Source organism: Panulirus ornatus, chromosome 4 (assembly GCF_036320965.1).
Source record: "Panulirus ornatus isolate Po-2019 chromosome 4, ASM3632096v1, whole genome shotgun sequence".
In the NCBI taxonomy this organism is placed as follows: domain Eukaryota; kingdom Metazoa; phylum Arthropoda; class Malacostraca; order Decapoda; family Palinuridae; genus Panulirus; species Panulirus ornatus.
The window spans coordinates 6,487,227-6,502,042 of record NC_092227.1 but is presented as its reverse complement, the minus strand read 5'-3'; the positions used below and the strand labels follow the sequence as shown (position 1 = coordinate 6,502,042).

General features: G+C 44.5%; 1 protein-coding gene across 3 annotated transcripts in view; it reads left to right on the top strand.

Annotated features, from left to right (window-relative positions):
- Positions 1-361: 361 nt before the first annotated feature.
- Positions 362-14,816, top strand: part of LOC139765479 (uncharacterized) — a 99,125-nt gene continuing 84,670 nt past the window's right edge. For all 3 annotated transcript variants that reach the window (XM_071692902.1, XM_071692892.1, XM_071692882.1), the window contains exon 1: positions 362-448. In XM_071692902.1, the coding sequence (XP_071549003.1) occupies positions 430-448 (19 nt within the window). In that variant the 5' untranslated portion in view covers positions 362-429. The remainder of the gene's footprint in view (positions 449-14,816) is intronic.

Genomic DNA, 14,816 nt, shown 5'->3' with positions numbered 1-14,816 from the left:
GGAGGAGGAGGAGGAGGAGGAGGAGGGTGGTATATCTGGACGACAGGGGTTCCGGATGGCCTTCAGGATCAACTCGCTCTGCCCGCCTACCTCTCATCTCTTGGCTGCTCTTACGATTTCCACCCACACACCCCCACCCACACACCCCAAGCACCTGACAGCCGTTAGAATATATACCTTCCTCATCATCTACATGTGTTGTGAACTTAAGGAAAAAAAGAAAAAGGGAAGGAAAAGGCTCAGAGCGAATCATTTCGCGGGAGGCATAAGGTTGACACCTGCAAGCACTCACCTTGTAAGGCGGCGGCGGCGGCTGCTCCTGAGTCACATGACTGGTGGAAAAGTTGACCAGTTGCCGGCGATGAGGTGAGGCTCTCAGTTGACAGTTGGGCTGTGGTGGGGCAAGACGTGCGCTCTCTCGGCTCCAGGATGACTCGTCTACGGAAAGGTGATTATTATCATTATTATCTACTCTCCTTTCTAAATTTTTTTTTTAAGTTGTGTCATTTTGGAAAGGTTGCATCGACGAAATGGAAAATATATTAGAAAATATTCGTTTATCACTTTCCCCCGTTCGTACCTTTGCTTCAACTCAAGTCTTCGAGACTGGACTTCGAAACGTCTCGAACCGACTCAAAAGTCCCGAGCCAGGAGAGCAAGTCTTTCAAACGATCACCAGATCCCGGAAGAAATGTGTTGTCTCCATATACAGTTTCCAGAGGGGAGGGAAGATGGGTAGGCATGCATGATTCTCATGACCTGAAGGGAAAGTGAAACGTGAGTGATGCCTCACAGCGAGGCTTTCCCACCTGCTGCCCCTCCGCCGGGTACACACACACACACTCACGAGTCACGACCACTGACCTGTTATGGGCACGCGCGTGCGCACATAACACACACTAACACACACACACACACACACATACAAATAGACATACGCAAGCATAAACGCACACAGAAACAGACACTCAGAGAAGCACTTACACACACACACACACACACACACACACACACACACACATCGGTCTACGAGAAACACTTCGGAGTGAAGACAAGTGTCGAATACATCGCCAGACCAAAAAGGGTTGTCACGAAGGAAGCGAAATGCTTCTATTGAAAGTGATATTTAAAGTACCTGGACGAAGAGATGCTCAAGAAAATTAGATCAGTTTTGACGTAGCCAGTTTGGACTTGTCTCGAAAGCCACAAACGACTGCAGAACCCAAAGGTTTGACTGTCACTTGTCTCACCTGAAAGAAGGAATATATGGTCCGGTAGGGAAGCACACACACACATATACACGGGCCTCTATGGAACAGAATGGACCTCCGCAGTGTAATGATTAAGCGTCACTGACCATGAGTCAGCAAGGGCCTACCCGGGGTCAGTCCCGCACGGGTTCGAATCCTGGGCGTGGCAATCGGCCTACACCCAACCCAGGTGTACAACCCTCCCTCGTAGCCGGTCGATGAATGGATACTTTGCTTAGGCTGGTGTGTGTGTTCATACATAAGAAAGTAGTAAAGACAATACATATATAAAAGGTTAGGAGACGGGGCAACACGAGTGTATAATTCTCTTCCCGTAACACAAAGATATTACACACACACACACACACACACACACACACACACAGGCATCCATGGTGTATCGGTTATCCTTGTTGACCAGGATTCGCGCAAAGGCTCGCCGGGGTTCGAATATCGGGCCTGGCAGTCGACCCACAACTACCCACCAGTTCATTCTTCTCTTGGGAATGGTCGATGAACGGGTACTTAGGCTAGGCTGTGTGCGTGCTTGTGTATACACATACATAGGGGTAAAGACATGGTGCGTACATACAAGGTCGATTGACAAGACACCGTGAGTGTAAGACTTGTAACACACAAATTGTAGTCACACAGTAGGTGTCACAGAGTAACTCCTCATGTGACGAGGGGGGGAGGGGGAATCGTAACGTCGCGTCACCTGCAGGGACAGAGTATGGGTCTGGTGTGTGGGCGTGTATACCCCAGGCGGGACGCACAAGGCCGTGTCTGAGACTCTGTCACGTATGCAGTGATTGATGACCTGAGGCGTATTGCTGGGTAGAACTGTGAGATGGTGCAGACTGCATCAGTGGCCCCCCGCCGCCTCCTCCTCCTCCTCCCTCCTCATCCTCATGTCTCGTGGAGAGAGTGAGTGTGCCATAGGGACGCTCCCCCCCTCCGACGCCATTCTGGCATCTCTCGGGTCATTAGAGAGACGGAGAGATGCCAATCAGTTGTCTAGAATTATTTGTTTACTTAGACGAGAAAAGACGAGGATCCGTTCATGCTTGAAGACGAAGGCCAAGGAATTGAGTCTTTGGGATTCTTGCTTCTTAATCATAATGCATTTGATAAGTAACGCCGCCACTTGAGATCCTACTCTTTATGAGTGTATATTCCAGGAATCCTTCCCCACACTTCACTAAACGCTTCCCGCGTCCAGCCTGGTTTAGTTAAGTGGTGAAGGTAAACGCAGACATGCAGTTCTGGGGAGCAGAACTCGAAGTAATACGTGCAGAAGAAGGAAAGAGAACCACCACTCGCCACTGCGGCGTAGGGGAAAGTGGGTCAAGTTTGAAGGTCGAATTGGATTGCTTTACACTCGACTCTGTCAAGCAAGAATGTAGATCAAGAACCTCCACAGATGTGAGAACAGTATTCCTTCATTTAGGGACGAATCTGTTCTTTGTAAGAAATGGAAAAAGCTTCGGTATGAGAACAGTACCCCCAATATCTTGGGAGGCAGACTTAGCAAATAGTTGTATTATTCAGAGATACCAAGACAGATGAAATGTTACGGTGATAACAGATATGTTAAGTGTATTATGTCTTCCAATTAAAGAGCCCTTAAAGGTTAAAATGTTGCGGGAGTTCCAGAAAGGGAAAACTGGATTTCTTTTCTAGAATGCTAAACGTGAATAGGTGATGTCTCTTCAAGTGGAAATCTTATATATAAACTTAAGTTTACAGAGTTAAGTGTAACGTTACGAGACTTGGAATGAGGAAGAGAAGATGAACGAGTTTGGTAAGAAATGGAGGAATGCTGTGTTGAGTCAGCTTATGATTCCATCCAGTTATGTGTTGGAGAAAGGAATTCGTTTGATAAGAAGAGCGGAGGAGAGAAGCCAAAACCATGGGGTACACCACTGTTGATAGGGAAAGAGGAAGAGGTTGATCCATCGGCCGTTAGGCAAACAAATCGGCCGGAGAGGCAGACAGGCATGAGAGAATAGAGGGAAAAATGGCAAGCCAGAACAGTGGAGCTTGGAGATCAGACTTGGATGTTACTATCTCTCAGAACCTTAACGCTATATCAACGGCTACATATGACACAGGATCCCCCCCAAACCCCTTCGGAAGGGGATGGTCAGACGTTGATAACACGGGAAATCATCATAACACCTGTAGATTTTCCTCTGCGAAAACTTAACCGATGACCTAAGTTAAGAATGCGTCATGCAGGATGTTTAAAGAAGCAAGAGTTAAGAGATTCGTGGAGCTTTGGGGGAAAAATGATCAAGAGACCATAGCAGTAAGGCGACAGGTGGAGTAGTTAGAAGGGTCATCGTTCTACAGGATAGCTTGTATTCGCTGGTTGTTTCCAGGAGAAACTACACCACCTGTGTGGTTAGGATCAAGACCATCCCCTGTGGTGTACCTTCAAGTCTCTTGAAGTGGAGGACCACAGCTTGACAGTGTCTTCGTGGCAGGGAATTACGACCGTCGTAAGAATGCGACAGAGTTAGTGGAGTTGAGAAGAGTGGCATGTGAAGCAGAGAGTGTTAGTGGTCTTTGGGATCTCTCTCTCTCTCTCTCTCTCTCTCTCTCTCTCTCTGAGGCCAGAAGATGACGTCATTGTTCGAAGATTCAGGGTCGGCGATGCGTGCAACAGGCAGGCAGGTTGGCTGGTGTTAACATAAGCACGGACTCTCCTGAAGTGGAATCGTGAGTGAAGGTAAGAAGAGTTGAGGTACGACGGGAGTTCGTGATAACATCATCAGACAGATGGATCCCAGGGAAGAGGAGAGGATCAGAAGAGGTACATGCGGCGTAGTGTTCAACAGACGACTTACATTGCTACGTGGTGTTCAACAGAAGAGGTACATAGTGTTCAACAGAAGAAACACATGGTACATATTGTTCAACAAAAGAGGTACATACCACGTGATGCTCAGTAGAAGAGGCACTTGCTACATGGTATCCGATAAAAAAGGTTTATAGGAAGACCACGAATATTGAAGATACGTCTTATCGGAAAACAAAGACCATTGGTTTTATGCGTGGAACTAGGGTTATGGGAGGGGCCGATACTTGATCTTGCTTGAGCCCTCCCTCGCGTTGGCAGCAGAGACAGAACTGAGCGTTGGACATCCATGGATGCTTGGCGGTGTTGGGGAGGTGAGCGCTGAGTCCTCCATGGGTTACATGGCTATGTAAGGTGGGTGAGCACAAGGTTCCATGGACGTGTAAGGAGATGAGTCCTGGGCTCTTTTGAGGGCGGGTTGGGAAAGACGAGTGAGCACCACATCCCAGTAGGCCTGGAGCTGTGAACTTGGGTGAGGTCGAGGCTTCAGTGATGAGGGTGCGACTGCATCTGCTGGTGCACGCGAGGCCTCCATGACTGTAAGGGTGGTAAGCACGGGGCCTCCCCCATAGGGAAGGCTACGTGCAAGGTTAAGCGGCGGGCTCACCCTGTAAGAGCGAGGCTGTGCAGGAGTGTAGGAACATCTTATCTTTGTCTCATGATCGTCAGGCCAGCTACTGCGTCGGTCCTGTGCAGGGGATTCCACAGATATATTTGAACACAGTCGTTCATATATCAAGTAGAGCTGCAACATAGGAGAAGGAGGGTTTGACGTATGTGAATATTGATAACAAGCGAGACCTTGTTTGGCTGGACCAGGAACTGAACTATTGTGTCTTCCTTATCAAGTCACTAACCACGCCTGTGTCTTTCCTACCCCGGAATACTGAGCCCCTGTGTCTTCTATGCCCCGGATACTGACTTCCTTATATCTTCCCAACCCCAGATACTGACCCCTGTGCCTTCCCAACCCCAAACACCCACCCCTTGTACCTTTCTTACTCATGATACTGAACCCCATGTGCCTTCCTTACCCTAGACACTGACCTCCCCACCCCCCTGTATCTTTCACACAGTTGCTTAACGTTTACTGTGTTCAATATGAACCTCCCGCTAGAGCACAGGTACAAAATAAGTTCAACTTGTATACACACAACACATAAAACTGTCTCTGTGTTACATGTGTTGCTCTGCGGTGCTGACTGTATAGCATTGTACACTCGTGGCTTGATAAGTTCTCTATGTTCTCTACAAGTGTACCATAAGTGCTTAGTGTACCTTAATGGCGAGTGAGTCCATATACTCAGGTGTACCATTATCACCACAAGTGTACCATAATGATATGTATACCATGTACTCTACCTGTGGACCATGATCTATAAGTGTATCTTGATGGTAAGTGTATCATACACTTTACTGGTGTACTATAGTCACAAGTGTAACCTAATGGTAAGTGTACCTTGTACTCTACATGTGGGCCATGATGGTTCTTAAGTGTACCATAATGAATGTGTACCATACACTACGTGTGTACCATAATGGCAAGTGTACCATTATCACTTCAAGTGTAGCATATGGTAAGTGTACCGTAGTCACTAATGTACCATAAACGCTGTGACGCCAATTCATATATATATATATATATATATATATATATATATATATATATATATATATATATATATATATATAGTAAAGATACTTTTCTATACATTTTCAGCCATTGACAGTATGTTTTATTCAGTATGTCATTTCTCATCATTATCCTTATCATTACTACTATTTTTGTTATCATTATTAACAGCAGTATTACAAGCTCCTCCGGTAGGGCCTTGAACATGGCTGCTTCAAGGCCAAGCAGACATTGTAAGCTACGGGGCCGGCTGCTCCAGGTAAGAGATGCCTGGTGTGATATTGGCATGTTGCCGGTTGTTTTAGGTATGATGCCGGTCAACCTAGAGATGATGTCTTGCGTTGGGTTTGACGCCGGTTGACTTAAGTAAAGTGCCGGCATTTCTAGGTACGGTCCCGGTAGTTCTGGGTACGAAATCGGTATGTAATGTTTCCCGAAGAGTGACAGACTGATATTCTTCTGTTATTATTATCCTTATTATTAGAAGTAGTACTAGAATAGTAGTAGTAGTGGTAGTAGTAGTTAAGTAGTAGTAGTGGTAGTAGTAGTGAAAGTAGTAGTAGTAGTATTGTACGGATCACTACAAAAGCACCATCGAACTCTACAAGGGTACCATCATCACCACAAATATTTCCCTTTTTTTCCCTGTTCTGTGTACCAACGTTGGCAGAGCTCACTGTTTGCGCCTCCCGCACCACTTTCACTGCAGGAACCCCACCTTCACTCTCACTGCATGATGGGCCAGTCAGGTGTTGTGTCTGTTGATGAGTAAATGGAAGAGGTGCTGTGGGCGAAGATGATTGAGATGGAAGGAAAAAGACAAAAGAAGAGAGGGAGAAGGGCGTGAGCTCCACCGGAAAGTTGAAAACGTCTCAGCGTTTTAAAAATGCCAACGCCAGTCCATTCATCAGTAGCAGTTTTAATAACGTGCTTTGCGAAGAAAATTAAAAAACGATTAAACGTATATTTTCTTCGAACGGGTACTTGAGTAATTGTACAAGTGGTCAGAATTTTTCCGTACCCGAGTGAAATTGAATCCCAAAAAAGTCTACTTAAGCAGATTGCCGCGGTATTGTTATTACGCTAATTTCCGTGACCGAATGAGACTGATTTCGCCATTCTCTGTTACCGTCCTCTACTGTGTAAAGCGGCCGAGATCTATCATTAGCTCCCGACACTTTCAGTTTCGTGTTTCTGGAATAGCCAAACCCCCTTCCCCATTCTTCTCCTAAGTATATCTTGTGTGTACACGTATGTTTGTAGGTATGCAATTCATTTATGTTATTCGGTCATGTTTATCTACGTATTTGTTCTGTGTAATTCGTTGCTCATTTACACACACACACACACACACACACGTGTTTGAAGAAACTCTCTCTCTCTCTCTCTCTCTCTCTCTCTCTCTCTCTCTCTCTCTCTCTCTCTCTCTATCTATCTATCTATCTATCTATCTATCTATCTATCTATCTATATATATATATATATATATATATATATATATATATATATATATATATACACACACACAATCCCTGCCCAAGGCAGAAAGGTTACGACCCCAGGTAGTGTGGGTTGATAATATAGACACAATGGGGAGGCGGGTTCAGCACGCACAAGGCGCCTTCCTCGTCTGATTGATCAACACGTCATAATAAGTTTCTCTTTAACTGTCTACATTTACATATATCTTCCAGTACTTTGCCAGTTGACCCATCCTCACCGTGAAGCGCAAAAGTATATGCCGACCGCAAAGAAATTACTTCTTGATTGAGGAAGAAAAGGCCAACCTTAATATGGATCCTGTAGTCCATGAAAAAAAAGATAATTGCATTAACAGTTATGAGAATATTTTTTTTCTTTACCTGTATAACCTTGCGATTAGATTATGTCATCGAGATGGTTGCACTTGTCAGAGATTATTGCACTGCCAAACTTTATGTTAGCGTGATGACTTTTATGTCTAAATTCTACGTAATAATTTCGCACTGATAACCTTGTATAGTATACTTTTGGCGTAAGAAAGAGAGATCACGCAGAATTGAAAGGCTTCAACGTGAGTTGATATCGCTATTGTATATTGTATGGTATGCTTCTGTGTACGAACATACAAATACGTCTTTCATCGTATATATTTAACTAAGCTTCTTGTGTATGTACATAAACACACATCTTCCACGCATATGTATCTGACTAGGCTTCTTGTGTATGTACATATACCTACGTCTTCCATGCATATGTATCTGACTAGGCTTCATGTGTATGTACATATATATACGTCTTCCATGCATATGTATCTGAACTAGGCTTCATGTGTATGTACATATACATAACGTCTCCCATGCGTATGTATCTTCATGTGTATTTGCAAATGGAATAAGAACCTTCAGGAAAACTCACAACACAATTTGTATAGGAGGATATTACGCTGACAACTACATTTCCTTCTTGATCGTGTGTGTGTGTTGTCTATAAATACTGAGGTCTTACCCGAGTGCTTTCCCGATGCTCTGCTGCCGCCAGCACCAGCAGAAGAGCATCGCAAGACGTAGTAGAAGGCGTAGCCGAACTCGTGCTAGGCGGTTTTAAGGAGGGATCCTTGGATTCCGTTGTTTACCGACCAGTTAGGTAACCTTGAGTGTGATGATTATTTTTTACCAAGGCAGTTGTTAATAATGATTGGTAATGGTTGTTTAACTACCGCTAATGGTTGTTTAACTACCGCTAATGGTAACCGGTTTCAAGAGCATTGTTTTTTATTTTTGTTTTTCTAGGACGGAAGCCACAACAATTTGATAACTTGGATGAACTAGAGGCACACATGTTGCTGTATCGTGTACGGGGTTTAAATTTGGGGAATGATTATGTGATTTTTCTGTCGAAATATGACCAGTTTGCGTGAATGAGAAAACAAGGGAATGCGTTCTTTTTGTTCTACACAAATTAAGAAACGTTACTCTGTCTTCAAAACGGATATAACAAAGAAAAGTTATAGGGTGTATAACTACCCACGATTCTATAGCTACAGTCGAAATTTGAGCCAACCCTGACCTAAAACCGTAGTCTGTTTGAATTGAAGTTTTTCATAACAGTGGTCATTCTGGATGGTGGACGGTGTCACCGGAGACAAACTTTAAAAGAAACGACACATGGACCATCCCTATACCAAGTTTGGTTAACATGGGTCAGGTGGTTTCAGAGGAGACGAATGACAAATGTGAAAGTAAAAGAACGGGATTGATTTTTTAGCAGCAGCGGCCATCTCGGATGTGGTCGATGGTACGGGACACAGTTAGTGCACATTAGCGCGTATTCGAGAGACAACATTACACGCACTTGAATAAAGCCCTAGTCACTACATGTGCAGTGGGAAGGCCATGCATGCAGTCATGCACACCAAAGAATGGAGGGAAGTAGGTGAATACAAATCATACATCGCAAGCAAATGCAATCCAGGTTATGCAAGTTTACAGGCACTTATATACACGCAAATAAAATCTCCAAGCAACTCTATGCACATTGTGTATGTTTGACAATCCGCTATACACACTATCCTTGTCTACAAGCAGCTATACAGACATTACAGCTTGGTTTTAAGAATGTATATACTCACCACAGCATGGGTTCAAGTCACTATATACTCGCCACAGCATGGATTCAAGTCACTTTACACTCGCCACAGCATGAATTCATTCAGCTGGATAGTCGCCACAGCCCGGACGCAAGCAGCTACATACCACAGCATGAACCCAAGTACCTGTACACTCACCACAGCATGGACGCATTTACCTATACACTCACCACAGCATGGACTCGTGTACCTGTACACTCACCTCAACATGGACTCGTGTTTCTATATATTCACTACAGCATGGACTCGTTTATCTATACACTCACCACAGCATGGGCTCATGCACCTATACACTTACTACAGCGTGGACTCCTGTACCTATATATTCTTCACAGCATGGATTCATGTACCTGTATACTCACCACAGCATGGACTCGTGTAACTATACACTCACCACAGCATGGACTCGTGTAACTATACACTCACCACAGCATGGACTCACGTAACTATACACTCACCACAGCATGGACTCACGTAACTATACACTCACCACAGCATGGACTCATGCACCTATACACTTACTACAGCATGGACTCCTGTACCTATATATTCTTCACAGCATGGATTCATGTAACTGATAAATCACCACAGCATGGACTCACGTAACTATACACTCACCACAGCATGGACTCACGTAACTATACACTCACCACAGCATGGACTCACGTAACTATACACTCACCACAGCATGGATCACGTAACTATACACTCACCACAGCATGGACTCGTGTAACTATACACTCACCACAGCATGGACTCGTGTAACTATACACTCACCACAGTATGGATCACGTAACTATACACTCACCACAGCATGGACTCGTGTAACTATACACTCACCTCAGCATGGATCACGTAACTATACACTCACCACAGCATGGACTCTGTAACTATACACTCACCTCAGCATGGATCACGTAACTATACACTCACCACAGCATGGACTCGTGTAACTATACACTCACCACAGCATGGATCACGTAACTATACACACACCACAGCATGGATCATGTAACTATACACTCACCACAGCATGGACTCACATAACTATACATTCTACACAGCACGTTCTCATGTAACTATGTATTCACAGCATGGACACGTGTAACTGTACACTCTCAATAGCATGGATTCATGTACCTGTACACTCACCACAGCATGGACTCGTATACCTTTACACTCGCCACAGCATGGACTCATTTACCTATACACTCGCCGTAGCATTGACTCGTATAGCTATACACTCGCCACAGCATGGTCTCACGTAACTATACTCTCACCACAGCATGAACTCACATAACTATACACTCACCACAGCATGGACTCGTGTAACTATACACTCACAACAGCATGATCTCACGTAACTATACACTCACCACAGCATGGACTCACGTAACTATACCTTTTACACAGCACGTTCTCATGTAACTATGTATTCACAGCATGAACACATGTAACTATACACTCGCAATAGCATGGATTCATGTACGTGTACACTCACCACAGCATGGATCACGTAACTATACACTCACCACAGCATGGCTTCATGTACGTGTACACTCACCACAGCATGGACCTGAGCTGTTCTATACCACAGCATGGACACACGTAGACATACGCTCTCCATAACATGGCCACAGTCAGCTGTTATTCCACTATAGAAGTTGCTATATGCTATATGCTCACCTACCCCCAGCATGCACGTGATCTGCTACATCCTCAGCACAGCGTGAAGGTAAAACATTCATATACCACAGAATAGGCCCAGGCATCTTTATACTTGCCACAGCAGTGCTTCAAAAACCTGGATCCTCACTGCGTCATGGAAGCAAGCGGTTTCACGATCACCACAGCATGTGGGTGCATGGAATTACATACCACAGCATGGCCATACACAGCCATATACTCACCACAGCATGCAAGTCAGACGTGTGTATATATTCACCGAAGGACAGACGCAAGAATCTGTGTGTTCACAGCATTGACTCAAACAGCTATATTCTCATCACAGCATGGATACCAGCAGCTGTATATTCACCACGGCAAAGACCCAAGCAATTTCATACTCACCACAGCAAAGACACAGTGAGCTATATATTCACCACAGCATGGACTCTGGCAGCGACATACCTACCATACCAGAGACACGGCAAGCTATGCTTTCACCACAGCAGTGGACCCGAGCAGCTGTGTGCTCACGTGAACACAGCCTCAGGCAGCTGTACACCCTCACTTGAACAGAGCTTCAAGCAGTTATACATCCTCACTTAAACAAGCTTAAGCAGCTATACATCCTCACTTAAGCTTCAGTCACCTATATATCCTCACTTAAGCTTCAATCATCTGTATATCCTCACTTAAGCTTCAAGCAGCTATATATCCTCACAAACAAGCTTCAAGCAGCAATATATCCTCACTTAAACAAGCTTCAAGCAGCTATATATCCTCACTTAAACAAGTTTCAAGCAGGTATACATCCTCACTTAAACAAGCTTCAAGCAGCTATATATCCTCACAAACAAGCTTCAAGCAGCTATATATCCTCATTTAAACAAGTTTCAAGCAGGTATACATCCTCACTTAAACAAGCTTCAAGCAGCTATATATCCTCACTTAAACAAGTTTCAAGCAGGTATACATCCTCACTTAAACAAGCTTCAAGCAGCTATACATCCTCACTTGGGCAGGAACGTGAGTAGGTACACACATACCTTAATTCTCTATACACCGAGCCCAGCAGGATATTCTACACCCTCCACCATGCAAAGGGAACAGACAAGGAACCAAGCAAGGCTAACGCGCGTGTTACAGGCAGCATTGGGGGGAGGAGGAGAAGAAGGGGCTGTAATGTAGGGAATACGGGAGTAGGTTATCCCCGTGTGTGTGTGTGTGTGTGTGTCCTGTATCGTCGTGTGGGAGAGGGAGTCCCCTCACTTGGGCGGATACATGCACAAACTAGGTTCTTCAGGATCCCAAGGGCGTCGGTGGGTCCTCGCCGCTCGCTCCTCCTGCGTCGTTTTCTTTTCTTTTTTTTTTCTTCCTTCCTCGACGAAGACCTATTTTGTTTTCTATATTTGAGGACGATAGTTATATTCATGATTTGTTGCGATGTTTTAATCTCTTTTTTTTGATCTGGATATTGAATGATGGAGTGATGTGGTGGTGGGAGTGTGGTGTGAGGGTCATCACGAACGAGCTATATGGGCGAGATGGGTAGATCTGTACATAGACACACACACACACACACACACACACACGCACACACACACACACACACACGCACACACACACACTCACATATATTTATATATATGTGCAGATACAGACATACACTCACGTTGACCCACATACCTATGTAAATACACACACACACACACACAGACACACACACACACACACACACACACACGTATATCCATAAGAACGCACAACCACTTTCTCCTAAACACACACATACACACACACACACACACACACACACACACACACACACACACACACGCATGCTTTTGACTGGTAGGGACAACTGAAGCGAGAGAAGGCACATGCATTCCGAGAAAGCCGAGAGAGTGAGAAGGTCAGGTCATGAGCCTAAGCCTCTCTGACTTGTACAATAAAATATGCAGCAGCTTAGGAGACGGAGATGAGTCGTTGGATCGTGTATTGTTGGCCTGGCAGGAGAACACTGATTCCATCTTTCCACGGATGATTGATGAGGTATGTGTTAGAAGAGGATGCCAGGGGTAGGATTTCTCAACTGGTAGTTGAAGAAAGTTATCCAAGAGGGAGAGAAAGTCGAGAACAGATGTTCAGGAGGGTAACTATTTTCGAAAGGTGGACGACAGAAGCAGTCGTGGACCCCCAACCTCAAGGTTGGGTGTTGGGTCCGTCGGTGTTTGTGATTTATGTAAACAATTCGACGAGGAAAGTGTGAATATTACTTGATCATGTTTATCTGATGGTTATCATGATTATAAATGGTTATCAGATATCTCAAAAAACGAAACCTGAATAAGATGCAATCGCTGTCATTCAACTTATCATCAATTAATGGGTTCTGGAGAGGGTGAGCAACAGATCAGAATTTGAATTTGATATGAAATAAAAGAAGTTATGATAATTTACATGGGATGTGGTCTCTGTAGTTATCATAAGTTTGTCTTCTGAAAACCATTATACGTGGCTTGTAGGAGATGTAAGCTATGGTTGGGTCAGTTTCAAGATTACATTGAAACTCTTGGACAAAGGAGGTTCGAGAGGAGAGTTATAATGTATATTGGAGATGAAGCAGAGTAGGCATCAAATACTTGGATCCCCTTATGTGGGAACACGTATAGAATTGCTGGCAGAGACACATTGTGACGTGTGGCGGTGGGACGTGTTGAAGAGGGACGTGTGTTGGTGGGACGTGTTGAAAAGGGACGTGTGTTGGTGGGGCGTGTTGAGGAGGGACGTGTGTTGGTGGGACGTGTTGAGGAAGGAGGTATGAAGGTGAATTCCAGAGTTAAGGTGCTTCTCTGAGTTATGAGGTGAGGAGGAGAGTCTGACAGAAGGAAGACATGATAACTACTTTTAAGGGGGTCCAGGAGGAGGAGAAGGAGGAGGAGGAAGTTAACACAGACCAGTCGGTTCTTTCATGGCCAGAGGAACATCAAAACCACAGGACACAGTGAGATGATAGGTATACACACACACACACACACACACACACACACACACACACACACACACACACACTGATGAGTATGGGTCACAGTCAAGGGCCTGAATGTGATTATATTCATCCAGCGAGAAACTTGTCTCAGGAATTTGTGTAAGAGAAAGATTTGGGAGTGTACATCGTCCCTAACCTGTCGTCGCCTGAGTCCCACCTTAGGCTGAATAGTTAAGGAGACCAACTGCATGAAGGGGAACATAGGCATTGCCTTCGTGTTCACGGATAAGGAAATATTCAGCGAGTTGTTCATATCCTACGTAAGGCCAAAACTAGAATATGCTTCTCAAGTTTGGTCATCGCACCTAAATTAGCACAAAGAGCTAAGAGAGAAGGTCTAGAGGAGGGCAACAAAGATGATACCAGAATTAAGAAAGCCAAGTTACAGGGAAAGTTTTAGATGCCTTAAATTTGCCCACCTTGGAAGAATGAGGAGTGAGGGTGACTTGATCACAAGCTTTATGTTATTAAAACAGATTGATGAGGTGGACAGTAAAAATTTCTTCCAGCGTTGTTGGGACAGAGCAACCAGAAGACATAAAATGAATCTAAGGAAGAAACGTGTCAAAAAAATATATGAAGAATTATTTCTATAAGACTGGTGGTTGAATGAAAAATAATGAATGAATACATGGTAAATGAAAATGATACACAGAGAAATATAAGAAGTTGTGTGATAGCAGAGAATATTTCAGTAGATGGGGCCCCACGGGTGTAAAACTCCCTCC